Source organism: Colossoma macropomum, unplaced genomic scaffold, assembly GCF_904425465.1.
Source record: "Colossoma macropomum unplaced genomic scaffold, Colossoma_macropomum, whole genome shotgun sequence".
In the NCBI taxonomy this organism is placed as follows: domain Eukaryota; kingdom Metazoa; phylum Chordata; class Actinopteri; order Characiformes; family Serrasalmidae; genus Colossoma; species Colossoma macropomum.
The window spans coordinates 16451185-16474312 of NW_023494804.1; the positions used below are offsets into that span (position 1 = coordinate 16451185).

The window sequence follows — 23128 nt, forward strand, 5'->3', positions numbered from 1 at the left end:
ATCACAAGGTCAATTTATAATTGTCATATATACTGAAATCCAACAGGTAAAATACCAGAACCCACCTAGAATTACTATATGTTGCATGTATCAAAACTTTAGTATGCAGAACAAGGATATGCATGTTAATATTGTGATGTTGATTTTACTAATAGACATTTAAATGTGATAATTCAGTTATAGATGCTGGCGTCATCATAAAGGCCTGAATCAACAGCAGTGATCATTTACACTAAATGTCCTAAATTATCCAGACACATCTCCTACTTAATGGATTCATCTACTCTGAGGTGACGACACATTGCTGACACAAGTAGTAATTTGCACATTCAGCCATTTAATCTCTATAGAAAAGCTTTGGCAGTAGAATCAGATGCTCTTAGCCTAGGCCTAAGGTCATTATGCTCAATGCCAAGTGTTGGACTGTGGAGCAGTGGAACCATGTTTTCTGGAGTAATGAAGTTCCACTGAACAGCTCTGGACTAAGCTGGAGTGATGAAGCCTCACTCAACACATCTAGGATGAGTTGACATGATAAAGTTTCACTGAACTCCTTTGTGATAAATTAGAGTTATGAAATCACTGAACAAGTTTGGGATGAGTTGGATTATTTTTTTAGGTTTTGCTTGCTTTGGAGTGATGAAGCTCCACTGAAGACATTTGGAAAGTGTTAGAGAGAGGAAGTTCCACTGAATACCTTTGGAGTTGGAGTGATTAAGCTCCACTGAACACCTTTGGAATCAGTTGGAGAGATGAAGCTCCATCAAATACCTTTGGGATGAACTGGAGCAATGAAGCTCCATTGAACACCTTTGGAATGAGTTGGAATGAGGTGGCTCCACTGAACACCTTTGTGATTAACTGGAGTAATGAAGCTTGATTGATCACCTTTGAGTTGGAGTGATGAAGCTCCATTGAACACCGCTGGAATGTGTTGGAATAAGGAGGCGCCACTGAACACCACTGGAATGAGTTGGAACAAGGAAGCTCCACGAAACAAATTTGTAATGAATTAGAGGGAATAAACTCCATTTAGCCCCCTTGAGATAAGTTGGAGTGATGAAGCTCTGTTGAACACCTCTGGAATGAGTTGGAGTGAAGAAGCTCCATTGAGCTCCTTCGGAATGAGTTAGAATGATAGAGCTCCATTGAGCACCTTTGGGATGAACTGAAGTAATGAAGCTACATTGAATACCTTTGGAATGAGTTCGAATGATGGAGCTCCATTGAACACCTTTGAGATGAACTGGAGTAATGAAGCTCCACCGAACACCTTTGGAATGACCTGGAGTGAAGAAGCTCCATTGGACACCCTTGGAATGAGTTGGAGTAATGAAGCTCCACCAAACACCTTTGGGATGAGTTAGAGAGATGAAGTTCCACTGAATACCTTTAGAATGAGCTGGAGTGGTGAAGCTCCACTGAACCCCTTTTAGATGAAATGGAACAATGAAGCTCCACTGAACACCTTTGGGATGACCTGGAGTGATGAAGCTCCATTGGACACCTTTGGAATGAGTGGGAGTAATAAAGCTCGGTCAAACACTTTTGGAATGAGTTGGAGTGATGAAGCCCCATTGAACACCTTGGATATGAACTGGAACAATGAAACTCCACCGAACACCATTGGGATGAACTGGAGTAATGAAGATCTGTTGAACACCTTTGGAATGAGCTAAAGTGATGAAACTCCATGAAACATGTTTGGAATGAGTTGAGTTCCGAAACAGTGTACACTCGACTCAGACTTGAATGTACCTCTCTGTTGGTTATGTTCACAGCTAGTGTGAATAATTTTAGTGACTACAAGGAGAGACACTTTATTGATCATTGCTGAAAGATCAGGTGCTGTAGGTTTGAAGGATTGTGAAGCAAAGACCAATAAGCCAATAAATTCTGATACAGACTTTCTGCAGTGTGTGATATGAGCACCCCACACATACAGGCCTCTCCCCTGAGTAAACAGAAGCAGTGCTTTGAGCTGGTTGGCTGGTTATAGATCCTCAATGGAAATGATCTACAGTGCTTTAGTGGAATGACATAATACTTGTGACAGTTGGATGCAATCAAATCTAATCTATTGAGCAACATGCTGCAATTACCCTTAAGGGCAGAAATCCATTCAGCCTGCATTGATCCAGGAAGCATGTAGTGGGAATTAATTTGGTTGCAAACTCTATTCCATGGGGATTTTTGTTGGACTTACTGGCCACACATGCACAGCAGCTACACACATGGCATTACAGAAGCGTTTCACAAAAAGAAATATATCGATAAATTAGCTTTTGCAAGAGATGCAAAATTCTGCTTGTGTAGAATTAAATGATTATAAACAGTCTTAATGTACAATTAAAAGACTATCAACAGTTTGCTTGTGTAAAAAAGCTGCATAATCAAACTGATTCTGTATAATTACTGTTATATTGCAGTCATCTACACAGACTGTTTATACATCAGTTTGATTTTGCACAAATACACTGCTTATACAACATAATTGTATAAGCAGTTATTTTGGCAGAAATGTACAATTCAACAATGCAATTTCAGTTGTTTACACATAGAGCATCCATATGCCTGCAAGATGCACATGCACACGAAGTGGGGTCGGAATTCTGTATCCTTCAGCTCATCAGCAAATGCACGTGTCCATGAGGGGGCGCTAAAAGCATGATTTGTATTTACAACAATGGTGTAAAAGTAAAATACACTCCCCAAGAGTGAAAAATACCAATTCTTGCACAATGCTGCTTGACTTCTCCACAAACACTCTCATTTAATTCTACACAAATACACTTCTAATGCAACCATTTTATTCTATACATATACACTGCTTACACAATATCAGTAAATAACTATAAGCAGTCTGTGTAGAATTAAACGATCATGTAAACAAACTGTTCATGTTGAAGTAAATGACAACACGAACAAACTGTTTATGTAGAATAAAATGACTATCAGCAGACTGTTATGTAAGTCATTTAATTCAACACAGGCTGACTGCTTAGAATAATTCTACAAAATGTTGCTTAGGTTGCTTATTGTCATTAAATCCTACACACTGTGCTACAGTCATTCATTTATACAATCTGCTAAACCTGCTGCAGAAATTCCACACAAATACACTGCAAATAAAACATTCTACACACATACACTACTTACACCACTATTTAATTCTACACAAATATACTGCACATACAATAGAATTAAATGACTACAAACAGTGTGACTGTAAAATTAAATGACTATAAATAGTATGATTGTGTAGAATTAAATAACTATAAAGAGTCTGTGTAGAATTAAATCACTATGAACTGTCTTATTGTGTAAACTTAAATGACTATGAACAGTCTGACTTTGTAGAATGAAATGACAGTCTGTGTAGAATTAAACCACTGCAAACAGTCTGACTGAGTAGAATTAAACATCTATAAATAGTCTGACTGTGAAATTAAAGCACTATAAACAGTCTGACTGTGTAGAATTAAACAACTGTAAACAGTGTGACTGTGTAGAATTAAATGACTATAAACAGTGTGACTGTGTAGAATTAAAGGACTGTATACAGTCTGACTGTAGAATTAACGACTGTAAACAGTCTGGTTGTGTAGAATTAAACGACTAAACAGTCTGGTTGTGTAGAATTAAACAACTGTAAACAGGCTGACTGTAGAATTAACGACTAAACAGTCTGACTGTAGAATTAAAGGACTGTAAACAGGCTGACTGTAGAATTAACGAATGTAAACAGGCTGACTGTAGAATTAACGACTGTAAACAGGCTGACTGTAGAATTAAAGGACTTTAAATGGTCTGACTAGAATTAAAGGACTGTAAACAGTCTGACTGTGTAGAATTAAAGGACTGTAAACAGGCTGACTGTAGAATTAAAGGACTTTAAATGGTCTGACTAGAATTAAAGGACTGTAAACAGTCTGACTGTGTAGAATTAAAGGACTGTAAACAGGCTGACTGTAGAATTAACGACTGTAAACAGGCTGACTGTAGAATTAAATGATTGTAAACAGTCTGACTGTGTAGAATTAAATGATTGTAAACAGGCTAACTGTAGAATTAACGACTGTAAACAGGCTGACTGTAGAATTAAAGGACTGTAAACAGTCTGACTGTGTAGAATTAAAGGACTGTAAACAGTCTGACTAGAATTAACTGATTGTAAACAGTCTGACTGTGTAGAATTAAATGATTGTAAACAGTCTGACTGTGTAGAATTAAATGATTGTAAACAGGCTGACTGTAGAATTAAAGGCTGCTCATTTTAAAGCATGGAGCAGCAGGCTGTCCATATGACTGGTGGTAAAAAGAAGCAATAGTCTAAATTAACAGTGAATGCAAGGTCATATTCAGACTTGTGGTCAGCAGATTTGCTTCAGGGAGACCACCCAGCGTTCTTTTGCAGCCGTCACTGGATTGGTGGGGGCTGGAGGCTCAGAAGCGAAGGGGAGAGAAGAGGAGAAGCTTTTTTCAGCTTTTTTCCAGCCGCTCTCTCCTTCAGCAGCGCAGAGCGGAACGGACGCAGCTATGAGGGAGGACACATGAGGGGGCAGAGAGAGTCAATGTGCCCATTTCATGCTGTCTGGCAGAATCACTAAGCGCGTTCCAGAGGAGGAGAAGAGCGCAGCACTGCGTGCATTACTGCTGAACAGTCCTGCTCCGGCGGTTCTGTGCTGGAGAATGTGAGGATGGAGAAGTGAGGCTGTGAGGAATCAGCTGAGCGCAGTCAGAAGTTGCCTACAGCGTGTTTTTGGGATGAGAATGGGAGAAACGCTCTCGACTCTGGCTTAAAAAGAAGTTGATTCCTCGTCTGGAATTGGGGAACGCACATGGACGGAAGAGGGAAAGGCTGGAGAACAGCTCTGAGAGGATGCTCTGCTGGAGAACGCGTTCTTAATTGTTCTTGTATACATTTCTAAGGTTCTCGGATGTGAAGTGGAAGCTCTGTTGGATTGTACGTCCGTGAATGTGGAGATGGACCGCAGGGCTGAAGGCTGCTGTTTGAAAGCCACTCAAAAACTGGAGATCTAAAACTGAGCCGAAAAAGGAGATTTACTCCGCGTCTGGAGATCGAGGCACCTTTAAAACGCAGCGCAGAGGGATTTATCATGATTTTGCTCAATGCTCTGGCTGTGCTCTTCCTACTGGGTGAGTAAAAAGCTTGAAAAGCGTCACACAATCCATGAAAAGTGGTAAAAATGATGATTTTGAGCTTGAACGATTTGTTCAAATGTTTGAAGTAACTGCGTAAAGTAGCGCTCAAACGGACACAACGAAGTGCACTCTATGGTAAAGAAAGGTGGCATTGCAATGCTAAGCTGTCCTCTGTTTAAGTGCACGTGAGCATCCCTTCTGAAAAAGCGTGTTTTCGGCATATTTTGGCTTTTAAGTTCCTCGTGCTCGCGGAGAGGAGCGCGCTCCCGCACGGAGCTCTCCAGGGTGCTGAAAACGGAGCGGAAAATACAAACTAGTGCACTCGAGCTGTGGTCAAAACGTGACCAGCACGAACATTCGGTCACACTTTCCAGTCACGATGCCCCAAACAGCCATTCAAGCTCAAGCACGCGCCTCATTACAGTCCAGCTTTAATAAACTGATCGCGCGTGAGATGCTCGCTTCTTTCCATCCGAACGAGGATGGATTGTGTTTGACGTCTCCAGAGGAAAAAAAAACTACTTACAACTGTCGCTTCCACTCATTACGAGCCGGGTAATTTAATCGTGCGAAAGCAGCTGCAGTTCCCTGCCCCGCCGATAGATGTCGCTTTTAGCAATCTTAAGTGCACTATCTGTCCTAAAGCACCCAGGCCATTCTAATGAGTGAGTTCAGCTACTTAAAGGGCGCCCATTTCTGACACATCTTGTGTAATCTCCATAGAAAAGCAGTGGCCAGTAGAATGGGATGCTATTAGGGTCAACATGTCTGATGCCGAGCCAGGGTTAGAGGGATATAAAGCCCCCCCCCCAGCACTGGGCTGTGGAGCAGTGGAACTGTGTTCTCTGAAGTGATGGAGTTCCATCCAATGCCTTTGGGATGAGTTGGAGATCCAAAACTAAGCATCCAACATCAGTACCTGACCTCACTAATGCTCAATCAAATCCTCACAGCAATGTTCCAACACCTAGAAGCCTCCCCAGAAGAGTGAGGAGGGAAAAGAGAGCAAAGAGGGAACAAATTCACCCCTGATTGCAGAAGATATGCTGGATTTTTCAACACAGCAGCGATGCAGTGGTAACACTAGTAGTGACAAATGCATTTATTATTGAATTATGAGACATATAATCATATAAAATAGAATGGCTTTCTCTTTTGTGCTTTCTGTAATGAGTCATGTGCTCTCCATGTATGTATGACATCAGTGTGACATTTTCAGCCGCGTCATACTAAACCCTGAAATGAGTAGTAAGTAGTTCCACATGCTAAAGTACAATTTTGATGGAAATGTATATCATCAGTTTTATTAGAGTCATTAACATTTAATTCCTAATTTTCTTTGTGGGTTTAACTTCATTCTGTTGTGCCGGTTCAGCTTCTGTTCTGCTTTACTGTTGCTCACTCCTCTCACTTTGAAGCTTTAGTGTTTATGTTTTCAAACATTCTCTGAATCTGTAGAGTCGCCCTTTCCATTCCATCTTATCACGAGATCATACGTGACTCACATCCGGATTTATGAGGCTATGAAGAGGGGCAGAGATACACCTCATCTGCCTTTCACCGTGTGAAACTGACCAATGGACACTAAGTGAAATCACTAAGGACTGACCCATCATGCCAGGAAACCCTTCATTCTTCTTTCAGTCCACATCGGAGACATGTGAAATGGCATGCAGAGAGTTTACAGCTGCAGCGGTTTTGGAAAGTAGTGATGAAGATAATGGAGCATTTTGATATGAAACAAATGAGTAGCATTTTATATGAAGAGCCTTTAAAGGAGAGTTTAAGAAGACAAGCACAAGTCCAGAGAGAATGACCTCAATACAAACCTCATACAAAGAGTATGCATTCATTTTTTTGACCAAAACAATGAAATTATTAGGCAATTTTTAGATGTAAAAATAAAAAAATATAATACAAAATAAATAAAATAATTATATTTAATGTCAATATTCCGATACTGTGTAAATAATTCCACCAGTTACGCTTGTTTAGTTGTATGTAGCATTTTTAAAAAAATGTTTCTACCAAAATTACCATATCAAATCAAATTGTGGCGAAATTTGAGATTTCTTTGTTGTTTTCTAAAGATTTGCAATCAGTTTGTGATCATTGTGAAGGCACCACTAAACTGTTAAACAAAAAAAGCAGAAAAGGTTCTTTGCTTCAGTGCCATTGAAGAACCACCTCTAGTTCCCTAAAGAACCTTTTGGTGGACCTCTATTTGAAGGTATGTGAATAACCTGTAGACAATAGAACGGTTCTACACCAATTTAAGCTTTTTTTTCCCAAGAACGACATTGTACGTTTCAGCCAAGAACCATTTAGTAATGAGATCTCCTCTCAGCGCAGCCTCCAGTCTAACTCTCCTCATATCTCCTCCCAGATGATGTGGTGTGCTCCATGGTCAGTTCCTCCAGCCTGTCTGGACTGGGCACTCACGGCTGGAGGGCTCCGATGGACTGCCTGCGGGCAAGTGAGATGTGCAACCAGAATCCTCAGTGCAGCTCGCGCTTCCGCATCATGCGCCAGTGCCTGGTGGGCCGGGACAGGGCCACCATGCTGGCCAATAAGGAGTGCCAGGCTGCGCTAGAGGTCCTTCAAGACAGTCCGCTGTACGACTGCCGCTGTAAGAGGGGCATGAAGAAGGAGCTGCAGTGTCTGCAGAGCTACTGGAGCATCCACATGGGCCTCAATGAAGGTAGGACAATGCTTATGTTTATGCAGGCCTGCCAGACTTAAAGCGAAAGTTTGGGCAAATACAACATCAGCTGATCAGCCAAAACATGTTTGCAACTGTTTTGCACTTTGTAACACTGGAGCTAAGAGGCTAATGTGGCAAACAAGTAATAGAAGTTTCTACCACAACAATTAGCATGATGCTAGCTGCATGCCTAAATTCCTTTCGGTGCTTTACAGAACCATTTATTTTGTAATGTTCATTAACATTAGAAAAGAACCCTTTACCCATGCAAAGTACTACTCAAATATTAAATTGGTTATTTGAGTTGTCCTTGTTCTAAAGAGAACCATTTACTTAAGAATCCTAGAGGCATTCATTTTTAAAGTGAGTTACAACTCTTTTTAAGCAGGTGGTCCTCCACAGTCTAAATAAATCAAAGGGTCTAATTCTCCAATATCTTCCCCAGTTTGTTCTTAAATGTGTTCTTGAGAAAAGTCCTAAGAAAAAGTCTTCATCAGATTCATCATGTGTTCTTAAACTGCAGAGCTGTTCTCACCTTTGTGCTCTTGAGTGTGTGCAGATTCTGTTCTGTTCAAACCCCAAATAAGAAAACTTTGGCAAATGTCAGAATCTTTAAGAAGAAATTTATTCTTAAGAATGGTCAACGAATGAGGCCCAGTGTTTGTTACAATCACAAAAAATGGTTTGACATTTTAACACCATTTACAGTTGGCATATGTTTAGCTGTTAAATAGACATTATGGGTGCTTTACTGTGGTGATGCAGGTCGAAGCTGAAATCTAGAGGGGGCGCTCAAGAACAATGAAGCTTTACCTAAGAGTCAACCCACCAGCTCTATTGCCAGGGTGACAATGAGCTGATGTGCATTTTAAACAATGGTATAGGTGATATTAAATACAGTTATTATAGATGCAGCTCAAGAGGGCAAAGTGACAGGTGCTCAAGACCCTGTGCTGTGGTGCTAATAAAGGTTCACCACCATCTGGTCAGTGGTGATGCTATGGTGGTAGTTTCATTGGTGAATGGGATAGAGGGGGCTGAACAATTGTACAGCAGCAGAGGGGCTGCATTCTGTAACTGTACACAGTATAGTGGACCTATAAGGTAGATGTTTCTGATCAGACTTCACAAGTCACTTCAAATGAGCCTCTGAGGTGTGAATCCAAGTTGAGTCTCAAAATGTGAGTCTGAGTGGAGTATCAAGTCTCTGCAGTGTGAGTTGGGTAGTGAGACAGTTAAGGATAGGTCCAAGTCAAGTCTTGAGTCTCTGGGGTGTGAGTCCAAGTCAAGTCTGGAGTCTCTGGGGTGTGAGTCCAAGTCAAGTCTGGAGTCTCTGGGGTGCCAGTCCAAGTTGGGTCTCGAGTCTCTGAGGTGCGAGTCCAAGTTGAGTCTCCAATTTCTGGGATGTGAGTCAGAGTCAAGTTTTGAATCTCTGGGGTGCGAGTCCAAGTCAAGCCTCGAATCTCTGGGGTGTGAGTCCGAGTTGAGTCTCAAGTCTCTGGGGTAGGAGTCCAAGTGGAGTCTCGTGTCTCTGGGATGCCTGTCTGAGTCAAGTCTCAAGTCTCTTGGGTGCAAGTCCAGGTCAAATCTCAGGTCTCTGGTGTGCAAGTATACGTCAAGTCTGGAGTCTCTGAGGTGTGAATTCAGTAGCAAGTTAGTTATTGGTGAGTCTGAGTAGAGTCAAGATCTATTAAAGGGTGAGTCCAAGTTGAGTCAAGAGTCAGTTAAGGGCCACCTCAAGTCACAAGTCAGTTAATAGACAGTCCGAGCCAAGAGCTAGTTAAAGGTGAATGCAAGTCATGATGTCAATCAAGGGGGAGCCAGAGTGAAATTGTGAGTCAACTATGGGCAAGTCCAAGTCAAGGTATGGGTCTGTTAAAGGAGAGTCCAAGTCAAGTCATGAGTCAGTCATTCTATGACTCAAGTGCTGTGAGCTGCTTACACAAGTCTCCATCTCTGTTTCTTATAAAATGGCTAACTAGTGTAGAAGGGAGGTGGAAAAAGGTGGATGAACTGGAAAGTCAGCACATTTTTACAGGCTCTTCATAAAATGACAGCAATCCTGACTAATAGCTGCTGAACAGTCGGAGTTACTTTATGCTGAGTTTGGAGCGTTTGATGTTGCGCTATATTGAGAATTGGCTTGGTTGTTCTTTGTCAAGTGATAGCTGCTCACTCAGACAGTTATTTTAAGTACTTTTTGCTCTTTTCTGGAGAGCAACTGGATTATTTTTATCAGCGTGAAGCCTTCGAGCGCATTTATGTGCATGTTTGAGAAATGCCCAGTGTTTGAGTGCAGGAAAATGAAGGCCTACCTGCTTTTTCACATCCTGATCTGTCTGTGATGGAGCGCCGAGACTCCTGGGACAGCGTTTAGCGTTTTAGCTTTTTGAGCGTGTTGGGGAATCATTAGAGGATTTAGGCATTTTAAAGCAGGCTGAATTATAACCCATCTGCTTTGGCAGTTGCTGCAAGAGCCACAACAAATAGTCCTATTGATGCGAGTAATCAGGGAGCGCTTTTAAAGCCACTGCCGCTCTCAGGCCTGCTATTTCAATGAGGCATTGTGGACTGCCAGCCGTGCTAACTGCCTGCTAAGGTAAAACACGTACAAACGTGTGCACAGAGCTTCCTTTCATCATAGCCTGTGTTTAAACAGATTAGACTCTCCAGAAAGTTAATTCCCTGCAAATGTAGCACATCCTGACAGCATCGCATTAGAGAAATCTGTGGGGGCCACATGGAGTGCAGGATTCAGTGGAAATGTTTTATTGTTTATCTGAGGCTCAGAATCATTAGGAGCTGCCCAGGGCAGCGGCTGCTGGCAGGATTTTCGCTCTAAGCAGGTGTGCCAGTGTACAGGCTAATAGCTGCTTGTTTATGCTGTCAGTTTATTGGGTTGCAGATTTATTTTTTTCAGCTGTGTCCGGCAAGTTTAGCATGCAGAACAACTTCCTATGTTCTTAAAAATAAAGGTTTCTAAATGGTGCCCAGCCTGGATGCAGGGTTCTTGGAAAAACTTTGAATTGCTCAATCCGTGCAGTGACAAATGCGTCCTTTCATAGCTGCTGTTGGAAAATCTTTACAGAACACTGGTAGAAATCCATTTCAACTCAGTGGCAAACTATGGCTATTAGAGTGACGCTTTCAGTTTGGGACATAAATGTCAAAACACTACTTTCTGCTAGCATCCCTATGGGATTTAAAAGCACAAGACCTCAGTCATCTGGGTAGGAGCTCAGAGTAGAGCCACTACTCCTCCACATTGAGAGGAGCCAGTTAAGGTGGTTCAGGCATCTAAACAGGATGCCCCCCGATGGGGCTTTACCAGGCACGGCCTACTGGGATGAGACCCTGGGGTCGTTTCAGCTTGGCCTGCTTTTTCAGTTAGGGCAGCCAATCAGAAAAGAGCTCATTTGCATATATCTTTTTTTAAGGCACAGTAATAAACAGCCTGTTTAATTCTAGTAAAGCAAGGTTGGAAAATAGACATGTAATGACTGTTTTTGGTGCATAAAACCACACATACTTAATAATGTCATATAAAAATAATATGCAGGATTAGTAGTGCTAATGCTAACAGTGTTTTGCTAATGAACACCTCACCCTCATATTTCTGTACTGGACCCAGTTTTTTGGCCTACTTTTGGCAACTCTGTAGCAGCTCAGCCCCCTTATTAAGTTGTTTTTTTTCTCTCAGACTCTTCCACAGACTTCTTCCAAAGACTTCTTCCACAAAATCCACTACAGCTCGTTTTGTCTGCCAACAACGCAGCAAAAAGCAAAACACATAAAAAAGTGCTGGGTTTGTGTGGAGCGTCGGAAGAGCGAGTGCAGCCACAGTGATTGCAGCCCGACAGAACTCAATCAAATCCACTGAAAAGCACACCACATACAATCGGCCACAGCTGGCCAGCAGGCTTACACGACAAATCCAGCCAGGCAGGAGCGCCCTCATCACCCGTTTATCTTTCACTCGGCTCTGTCCGACAAGCCCGGCTGGGATTTTCTCCTGCTGAATAAATATAACAATACAAAACACATGCAGAATCAGTGAGAAAGGCACAGGGGTGGACACTGAATGAGGGACAGGATGGGAATAAAACGTGTTCATGTGTTTGAGAGAGAGAGAGAGAGAGAGAGAGAGAGAGAGGTGGGGGGTAGAGAGAGAAACAGAGAGAGGGAGAAACAAAGTCCTAGAGGACAAAAAAATAACACTTTCTTGCTGTTGTAAGAAAACCGTTAGGCTTTCTTACAACAGAGAGAGAGAGAGAGAGAGAGAGAGAGAGAGGGAAAGAGAGAGAGACACAAAGGGGAAGAGAGAGAGATAGAGAGAGAGATTTACACAAACAGGTTTAGAAAGCTGATCCCAAATTTTGAAAAATGTACACAAATTTAAAAATTGCAAATATTCCTTGGGGTGTGCACACAGCCCCCTGACTGATAATTATGTGTCAACATGTCACCGCCTGAAGGACAGTGGGTGACAGCCCCCATGCCCTGCCCCTACTGACCCCCACCCTCCATTTCCCCACCCTTCTTAACCCCAACACTGCACACATGCTCACACATTCTATGCTAGTTCATCCCAAAAGTGTTTGATGGGGTTGAAGTCAGGGCTCTGTGTGGGCCAGCTCTTCCACACCAAACTGACCCAGCCATGCCTTTATGGACCTTGCTTTGTCCACTGGGGCTCAGTCATGCTGGAACAGAAAATGGCCCAAACTGTTCCCACAAAGTTGGAAGCAGACAATTGTCCAAAGTGTCTTGGTCTGCTGAAGCATTGATATTTCCCTTCACTGGAACTAAGAGGTCTAGGCCAACCCCTGAAAAACAACCCCACAGCATTATCCCTCCCCCACCAAACAGTCAGGCAGGTAACGTTCTCCTGGTATTCGCCAAACTACAGACTCATCCATCAGACTGTCAGATAGAGAAGCATGATTCATCACTCCACAGAGTCCAGTGATGACATGCTTTACACCACTCATTTCATATGTCATTATTATTAGTTCATGTTGTTATTGTCATTGTTGTCACATCCACTGCTTTGGCAATACTAGACTTGCAGCCGTGCTACATTGAGAAAGAAGAAGACAAGAAGAAAGAAGAGAGAAACGGACAGAGAGAGGGGAAGGGAGAGAGAGAGAGAGAGAGAGACAGAAACAGAGAGGGGGAAAGAGATAAAGAGAGTAGAAAGGAGGTGGAGTATGGGGGGCAAAGAGGGGGTATTGAGGGTTTGCCAAAGGTGGCAGAGAGCTGAGGTCCAGTCTGGATGTGAAACGCCACACAGCTCTGCTGGAGCGAAGCTTTCTCTCTCTCTTATCCTTCCCTCTCTCCACGCTTCAGAGCGCTGTCAGCACCGGCGATATTCAGTCCGATCCATGACAAAGGCAAGAATGCTGCTGCACGACGCCAAGCGAGAAAAAAATCTCCAACAGAGACTCTGCCAAAGCGAACACGTCTGCGGGCAGATTTAGAAACGCAAGCTTTTTGCTATTCACACCCAATTGGGCGAAGCTCTCCATCTCCATTCTCTGGCAGAAAGACCGGTCAGGTGTGCAGGATTAACCGCACCTGCAGACAACACGACCAGTCAGAGACACAGAGGTGTCAGAAAGGAGGAAAACAGCACTCTTTAAGAGTTTTGTCCCAGACAGTGGGACAGATTAAGATAAAAACAATCAGTACTTAAAGGAATAGTTCAATGTTTACATGCTAATCTTTGTCTACCACATCTAAAATGTACAGATGTTTATCTTGGACAATAACGTCCCTGTACTTAGAGCGCACTCAAAACATACTTAAAAGTGCCGTAGAGTGCATTTATTCAGTATTTTAAATAGTTCTTTGATGTCTACATAGAACAAGCATGTCAAATTGGGGAACTTCCAGGCCAAAGTGCTGTGGAGATCAGAGTTTACCCTCATCTAATGCTCTGAATTCAGTTCATGAAGGTCTAATTAGCTGATGAGCTGAATCAGTTAGGTTCAATGAGGCAGTGTGCTGAAGTCTGCAGTGTTTTGTCCTGCGAGGACTGAAGCCTGACACATGTGATATAGAAGGTGTGTGACTTTGGTCGGGGGAAAAATGCCCAGATGTGGTTTTACACGCCCATTTCAATCAATTTCAATCTTTATTTTGACTGGGAAGTACACTGAGGGTGACGTGCAATGTAGATGAGATGATGAAAATCATCAAGACAAAAAAGATTTATATAAAAGATATATAATATAATAATAATAATAATAATAATAAAATCAATAAAATCAATTCAACGATAGCGGCTCAAATACAAAACAGGCATAAAAAATCAATTAAACATATAATGAAAACACATTTAAATGAAGTAAAAGATGCCCATTTACACCCTATGATTCGGCCTTAAAAAGGATAGTTCTTCAAGGGTTCCTCAGTAAAGACATTGGCCCCATTCATCAACAGTTCTTAAGAAGAAATTTCTTCTTAAAACCCACTAATGCAGTTTTTACAAAGATTCTTCACCAACGTTTTCTCATTTGGGATTTGTTCTTAGGTAAGAACAGAATCTACACACTCAAGATCACAAAGGTGAGAACAGTTCTACACTTTAAGAACACGTCATAAATCTGATGTAGACTTTTTCTTAGGACGTTTCTCAAGAACACGTTGAATAACAAACTTAGGACAGTACTGGAGAATGAGGCCCAATGATTCTATATAGAACCATGAACAGCCAAAGAGCCATTTGGGTGATTAAAGAGTTCTTCAGATTTATGGAGCATGTGTTGAATATAAGCTGAATAAGCTTTCAGTTTAAGATAATCTGCTTCAACCATCAGAAAGTGGATAAAATCTCACAGCATGGCTGCTTACAAGCTGCTGTTGAGGTTGTGATGCAATAAAGATGGAGCTGCCCCTCCGTCTCTTCAGGGTCAAACGCCGAGCAAAGCTGCTCGATATTGTCGATATTGTTAGAGACTGACCGGAGTGAAATGAGCAGAGCAAACTAACAGCTCTGAATAAAAACTATCTGGGATTTTGTTGAAGATGTGGGAACTGAAGTTGGCTTCCTATTTAGCAGCTTGTTTTGCGAATTTTCCATTTTTCCGCTCCACCTTAAATGGTGCCGCAGTAACATTCTGGTGTCTCTACAAGCTGTAGCATTTAAGGTGGAATGGAACATTCAATCAAGAAGCTGGTGAATATGAAAAATGATCATCAGCCCACTGACATTTCGGTTCTTGTGAAGGGAATGAAAAGTGCCGACGTTCCTTCACAGCCTGGAACGCTACATTTCTGTACACAGTCTGACATTTTCATTACTGCTGCTCTGTTGTCGTTGTTTCGCTGGGCTAGAAGGTGGGCTGGTGTATGTAAATTTGGGGGTTGAAAATATTAATGATTCAAGACTGTTATGTAACAGTTTAAGATTTGGGAATCAGCCCGTTTTATCACCCTCCTTTGCAAATTTAGGATTTGTGTTTGAAGGAGGAGACAACAATGAGTGTGTTTACATGCACTTTATAATCCCATCATAATCGTATTTCTGCAGTTATCTGATTATTCAAATTGTCATGTAAACAGCACACTCCGATCTAGAAATCCGATTAAGAAATCTGATACGAGAGCTGGATGTTAGCTCAGTAATCAGATTTTTCAGTGCATGTAAACTCTTACTCTGATTTCTTTCGGCAAGATGCAGCAAAACACTTTTGGAGTGACTCTGAAACCAAATACATGCTTGAAAAATGAAGGATTTAAATATTCTTCATCTTCTAGATGATGTATGTTTTCAGGTAAAGTGACTCGTTTTAAAAAAATCTTCTTTAAAAGCATCATCTTCTATGAGTTTACTGGCCTGTTGTAAAGCAGAAATTACTGCCTGACTTATGTAGACTCCGAGCTTTCCCATTATCTGATTACTCAAGTGCATGTAAACACATTGATTGGATTACTGACAAAAATCTGATTTTCTTCAGTTATAGGATTATTAACTGCATGTAAACACACTGAATGTTTGAAATCCACAGTGTGTCAGTTCCATGTACTGAACTCTGCTTATTCAACTGTGCCACTGTAAATACAGTTTGCCATTCTATTGCAACTTTAATAGAATGCAATAGACAGTTGCTTCATAATAGTAGCTAGGTGCTTAGCTTCTATTATAAGTGTTTGTCAAAAAGACACTTTGACTAAAATGAAAAATGTAACTATTGCTACATCTATTGTAACCATGTTTACTAGCATCCTACAGAGCTGTCACTGTAGTCTCTATAGAATCTCCATAGAGTTTCTATAAAATATAAGATTTTCTGATTAAAGTCTACAGAAACCCCCTTCTGATGATGCATCTTAAAGGTGGGAGGAGTTTTGAGAAACTACAGCTGCTCTGGGGTGGATTCTTGGGACTTCAAAATGTTCTTTTCTTTTTGTTGGTGCATGTAGCAGGCATAGCACGTTTATTTATAAAGTGCCTTTCTTGAACTGTGGTCAAAGTGCTTTACAGATGAGAAAATACAAAGATAATTCAAATTAAAACTTAATTAAAACACAATTGAAACATCATTATAAAAAAATTATATCTAAAAATTAAATTAAAGATGAAATTATGACAATAGTATGTATGAATAGTATGAGGAGAGAAGTGCAGTAGAGCTAACAGTGTTTAAAAAATTAAGCCCCAGGATGACTTTAGCTCTGTCTCCTCTGACATTGCCCATGTCCCAGAGGTGAGAACCAGTCAAGCCCGAGACCAGATTATGTTTTTTTTTTTTTCAGAATATAATGCAAGGGAAAACAAGACTGAAATCAGTGTGTAGTTAATTTTACATATTAGATATTATACTACTAAAAATACTACTACTAATAATAGCAATAATATGAATAATGATAATATTAATAATAATAACAATAATCAGTCTTCAGATCAGGTTAACTTAAGATTGTTCAAAGGCAGACATCTAGTGGAATGGTGGCAAATAAAGCAGAATGTTTCTGCAACCCAGTTGTACAGCTCACTCGTGAGCAGATGAGTGAAACATCGCAGGAGATAAAAAGCTAATGAAGCTGCTTTGTGCGTCAGTGTTGCCAGTCGTGTGTTTGAAAACATTTATATTTCTTTCTAATTATTTAGTCGATTATGCCATTATTGGCCCTCTAAAGACCTCTCATTCCCCATCAGTATAGCTCGAGGACCACCAGGGTGCTTTGCGGCCCACTTCCACAGCTCAGCAGTTGAGAAACCATGCTAAGCAATACTGCATATCACAACAAATATCATTAAACACACATTTTAGGCCAGAATGCCTCTTTAAGTAAATATTTTTTTCTTTTTCTAAGCACATCATAATTATTACTCATGGTATTCGATTGGACACTGTAGCACTCTAGCAATTACTTTGAGTGACTTCAGGCTGCTTTCTGGGCATGGATTAAGCCAAGCCCTGGACTGAACAGCAATGTTATGCACCATTCAAAATCTCATCTAGTCCAGTCAGACTGACAGACATACATACAGACAGACAGACAGACAGACAGATAGATAGAGATTAACAGATACATAGACAGACAGGCAGACAGACAGACAGACAGATAGATAGATCGATAGACAGATTAATAGGTAGATAGCTAGATAGACAGATAGACACAGACAGACAGACAGATAGATAGAGATTAACAGATACATAGACAGACAGATAGACAGATAGATAGACAGACAGACAGACAGACAGACAGACAGACAGATAGATAGATAGATAGATAGATAGATAGATAGACGATAGACAAACAGACAGATAGATAGATAGATAGATAGATAGATAGATAGATTCTAGTGTTGTGAGGAGAGTAAATAATAAAACAAAAATCTAATGAAAGTCAAGCAGCCCAGTCCTTCTTTAGTGTCCATTAACTTTAACTAAACCTTAATACTTTGCTTCACAGCACACAGCGCCATCACAAACCACTCTGCCATTTAGGTCTGCATTGTCACAGTGAGACAAACTGGCAGAAATACTAATGGATATAATAACAATAATAATAGATGTCTGGATGATTGTTTGAAAGCTTAATGACTGGTCTAAGGTAATGGCAGACTAATGGATGCTACTATTATCAAACTCAATTAGAGTCATTAATCAAGTTTGCTAATTTTCTTACAATTAAAACAGGAGCACAGTCATCTTCGTGTTTATTCACATGCTAATGAAACACAGTCACAACAATAAGAAAGCTCAAGAAATGTCTCTGTATCAGTCATATCAGTCAGTGAAATAGTGAACAGGCCACTTTACAGTTTAGCAAGATGTCAAATTTACATAGTGCACTCTTTACCCCACATTTGCTACATAGAAAATAAAAATATGCAACAAACACTTTACACATCACTGCCATCCAAAAACCAAAACATGGCAATTTTACAGGAGAAGGCTAAAGTCTTCACAACGTTTAATGTAAGTTAATGTAAAGAGATTTTATTCCAAGTGATTTTGGAGCATTTCTATTGGTCCATTCATCATGAAATGTTCACATAATACAAAAGTCTGCTTTTCAAATGATGTAAAAAAAAATGTAAATGATAATAATGGAGATTTTTTTTCTGGATAGCAACAAAATACATTTTTTGCTCAATATATTTTAATGTTTGGAATGTAATTTGAAATAAAATTATGTATTATATATTCATCTCACAAACATAAAAAGTACCTGCTCATGTATTTCTTTTCCATATGGTGTAGTCAATCCGCCAAGACATTTTGGATGTCTGAAGTTTGTTTCTTTACACTGGACCTATGAGGCTAATGTAGCGAACAAGTAATATGTTTATTCCCTATCAATTAGCATGACACTATTACATTAAATCTGCTGGTATTACTCTAGCCCTGCTATATTACTTTAACATGGTTGGTAATACTTTAGCCCTGCTGGTATTACTTTGACATGGTTGGTAATACTTTCAATCTGGTAGTATTACCTTAGCAAGGTTGGTAATACTTTAACCCTGCTGGTATCACTTCCACTGGTTTGCATTGAAGTCCCTGTATTTACTGAATAATAAGCCTTTGTGTGAAATAAAACTGGCATGTTAAGGGGTTAACACAGTTGGTAATACCTTAGCCCTGCTGGTATTACTTTAACCCTGGTTGTATTATTTTAAATCTGGCTCTATTACTTTTATTCTGTGGATATTACTTTACTACTGATAATCTTACTGTAAATATGCTGGTAATACTTTAACACTGCTGATATTTAAATCTGTAGATATTACTTTAATACTGCAGATATTATAATAAGTCTGCTGGTATTCCTTTCACAGTGAAGGTATTACTTTATCACTTCTGGTAGCTCTTTAACACTAAGGCTATTACGTAGGATCTGCTCAGATTACCTTACATTTGCTGGCATTACTTTAAAACTGCTCATGTTACCATAACACTGCAAGTATTACCTTAAATTTACTTTAACAATGCAGGTATTGCTTTATCACTGCTGGTATTTCTTTTATAGTGCGGCTATTACTTTACATTTGCTGATATCACTTTAACACTGCTAATATCGCCATAACACCGCTGGTATTACTTTAAATCTGATGATGTTCAACTCTGCGGGTATTAGTTTAAATCTGCTGGTGTTGGTTTTAAGGTGGTAATTTTGCTGTGTGCTTTCATTATGTTCTCACCTCTGACACCAATTACACATCATGCTAACAAGCTGAGCAGGAAGTGCTTCAGAGTGCTAGAACAATGTCAGTGTTTGATATTTCTGGTCAAGAGCTCTTTAACTTGCTGCAATTTTTTTGACCAAAATCAGTGAGCTTATTAAAATTATTGGTCTCCAGCCTTTAGAAAAGGTGGAAAATGACTTTAAAACACTGTTCACTAATGAAGCACAATGATAATTCTTGGTTCGGGGCCAGTAAAAAGGAAAAAATCGCTGACTTTGATGTCAGGATCTTGTTGATTGACACAATTGCATACTTGTTTACATAGTGAGTACATGAGAAATTACATTTACATTCGATTTGCTGACTGCTTTATGATTGCTCAATGTAAAAAATCGCACAACCAGTAAAACTTTACAAATTGTCTGAAAAATAAGGCTGTATACAGAACAATAACTTTTCACAAATTCAAATAATCATAAATATCTCTTCTGCTCGTCTGGACATAATTAAAGTATAATCACTGCATGCTTTTGTTATCACCACGGCAACTGAGCTTTCTAAGGGGTAAACTCTAAGCTGTACTGTATTAGATCTGCATTAATGAGCGGAGGGGGTACAGTATTTGTACGGAGGAGTAAAAGCTTAGGGGCAAACGTTTAATACACGCTTAGCCCAGAATATAAAGCCAGCGGAGTTTCCCTTCTGTACGACCACACTGACGGAATTAACATTTCCTCCTGCTTGGAGGCAGCGTCTGGTTTGTTCCCGTATAGCCTTCCTATATCTGCGCGAGCGGCCACTGAGGGTGATTATGTAATTAGCGAGCCACAGAGCAGCCTGGGAGCCGCACTCGTGCCTATGCAAATCTTTATTTTCAGCTGTCCATGTTAATTATGGGATTATGTTGCAATTGGCTACTAAGAATAAAGTATCTCAGAAACAAGCCTGTGTATTATTCCTTAAAGACTGTTGTGTAGAGTTACTGAAGGAGACGCCTCATGCCAAGTAGGCCACTGTACAGCAGCGTGGCATCGGGACAGACTCTCGTTGCAGCAGTACTTCAGTGTTTAGAAGGTGGGACGTCTGTGAAAGCTGGAAACAAGTAGAACTTTATGGAATTTCGGGAAATAAGTCAACATAAGTCAAAATAATTCAGTTACAGAACACACTGTATTCTGTAAACAGGTACCAAACATCTACACTACTGTTTAACAGTTTATACAGTTAGGATGTAAAAATTATAAACTATTTTTTTCAATGATTTATTCAATATTTTAAAAATTCTGTTAATGTTAATTGTATTAGAACTTCATTCTGGATATTAATTTTATTAGATTAGATTCCATTTTCATTTGAAATATCCTGGTATGTCATGAAGTCAATGATGCCATGTATCTCAAACAAGGTTCCCAGGACATTTGGAGGATAAACAGCCCCAATAAATCCCAGATTCTACATCATACTTAACAGCAGTGATGGGGTTCTTTGCGCTATAACCATCATTCTTCTTACACCAAACCTGCCCTGGCTGTTTGTTGGCAAAAGCTGTATTTGAACCAAAGAACCTGGTTCGAGTGAGAATTTCAGTAGTGTTTAGCAAACTCAGGGTGTTTAGATCAAAGACAGGGCTTTCTTCTGGCATGAATAGTTTGTTGGCAAAGTGGCATCTAAGAATTGGACATTTGGTGGCTCCACAATGCTGTTCTGGAATGCTCCAAATGTGATCCTTACAAAAGTTTACCACCCTCCTCACTGTTCGTGGGGGTTAAATAAACATTCCTCTTCCAAGCAGGTTCACTACAGCTCCAGTTGTTTTAAACTTCTTTATTATTGCCCTAACAGTAAATGTGCACATTTTCAGTACTGTATTGAACACACTTTTATCTCGTTGTGTTTGTGCATTCTCTGAAATCCTTGTGTAGTTGAGGGAATTTGGCCTTTGTGGCGCCTCACATTGATGCCTCAGTGCAACAAGAAGTCATGGATGACTGTTGAAGAAATCCTGAATACTCAGGTGCATTTAAAATGGAATATAAATGGGAACATGCTTCAGTTACAGAAGACTTTCTATGGGCACCAATAATTGTGGCACATGGTTTTATTAAAAAGACAAGAATTTGTGTTCTCGAGACTAAATTTATTTCAGATAAAAGTTTCTTTTAGTTTTCCGTGTGAGATAATTAAGCACAAAGACTTTTTCCATTAGCTTTTTTTTCATTACCTTTTTTTTTTCATTACCTTTTTTTTTTCATCTCTGCTGGGATGCCAGTGGTATGAAGCTAACTGTGTTTCCACTATGATGATGCTCTGGGTTGCATTTTGAAACCCCCTGTGAGGAATATATCATAACAATCATGCAAAAGTCCTCCCACACTTGCAGAGGCACCTGAAGCTTCCTTTAACCTCCTAACACTGCAGCTAATGAGGCGGTTCAGTGAGTACATTCTTGTTTTTTTGGAAACAATAAAGCGACAGTTTTGTAGTTTTTTTTGTAAATGCTTTTGTAGAAAATTAAATCAGTCTAAATCAAGCTAAATGTCTAATTAGCTCTCTGCAGATGATGAATGCAAACCTAACTGCAATAATGTTAATTTAACATAATGCTAATTTTTCAAATTAATTAGGAACAGTTAGCATTATTAAGAAAACTGAGGTTGCCAAATAAGCAGTCAGAACACAGATACGTGTCTAGACTAAGCTTTTTAAAAATGTTACTGATTTTTCTGATGGCCTGAAGTCATCGTGGACCAAATGAATTCTAAATGTTTGCGTGTGGGGAGTGAATGGCATAAGGTTTTGAACAATAGATATGGAGATGGAGGTTTTTAAAGAGGATGTTTAATCAAAGATGATTAAACCAACCCCCCCTAAAAAACCCTCCCACTCCCACACCTCCCACCCAAAGTTTTTAATTAGAGGAGCGCAGTAGGTCTGCGGATGGGAAAAGGCCAGAATTCATTAGCTATTGTTGCACCTGACAAATTGCGAAACAAAACCATCCCCCTGCTGCCAAGTCATCTGGTATTTCTCTCTTAATGAATGGCGTTCGTTCAGACCCCACAACAGATTAACTCGGTTCTGCAGAAACAGTGTGTTTACTAATTGCATGCTTTGATTAGCAGAAGGAGCAGCTTGTGGAGGATTTAAGCTCCAGCCCACCTTGTGGAAGCATCCTGAACACATTTCATTATAAATCATGCTGTGATTAACTGTTTCTTTCTTTGTGCGCTGCTCAGTCCAAAAACATCCCCATAGTAACTATCACATGCGCTCACAATAGAATGCTGTCCACCTTCATAACATGTCTGATTTTTCTAGCTAAAAAGTCAACTGACAGGTCACAAATTTGTACTACTGACGGTTTAAACCAGGGATCAGCAACATGTGGCTCCAGAGCTGGATGCGGCTCTTTTACTGCCCTGTTGCGGCTCCACAGCAGAATTAGATTTTTAGGTTAAAAATAAAATAATCCTCCTTTACAGTAAAATAAAGCTTTACTGATCGTTCTGATACAGTTTTAACATTAAATGGTCTTAAACGCTGGAGTTAATGAAGAACATCTAATTCACCTTTTAACCCTGAAGATCAGCGCACAGACTGCTGGTCGCCATAGC

The 23128-nt window shown here is 40.1% G+C and overlaps 1 protein-coding gene across 1 annotated transcript in view; it reads left to right on the forward strand.

Moving 5' to 3' along the window:
- The first annotated feature begins 4396 nt into the window (after positions 1-4396).
- The window catches only part of gfra2b (GDNF family receptor alpha 2b), a 94961-nt gene continuing 76229 nt past the window's right edge, over positions 4397-23128 (forward strand). Inside the window, exons 1-2 of the mRNA XM_036595873.1 lie at positions 4397-5160; positions 7553-7867. Of these exons, the coding sequence (XP_036451766.1) occupies positions 5121-5160; positions 7553-7867 (355 nt within the window). The 5' untranslated portion in view covers positions 4397-5120. The remainder of the gene's footprint in view (positions 5161-7552; positions 7868-23128) is intronic.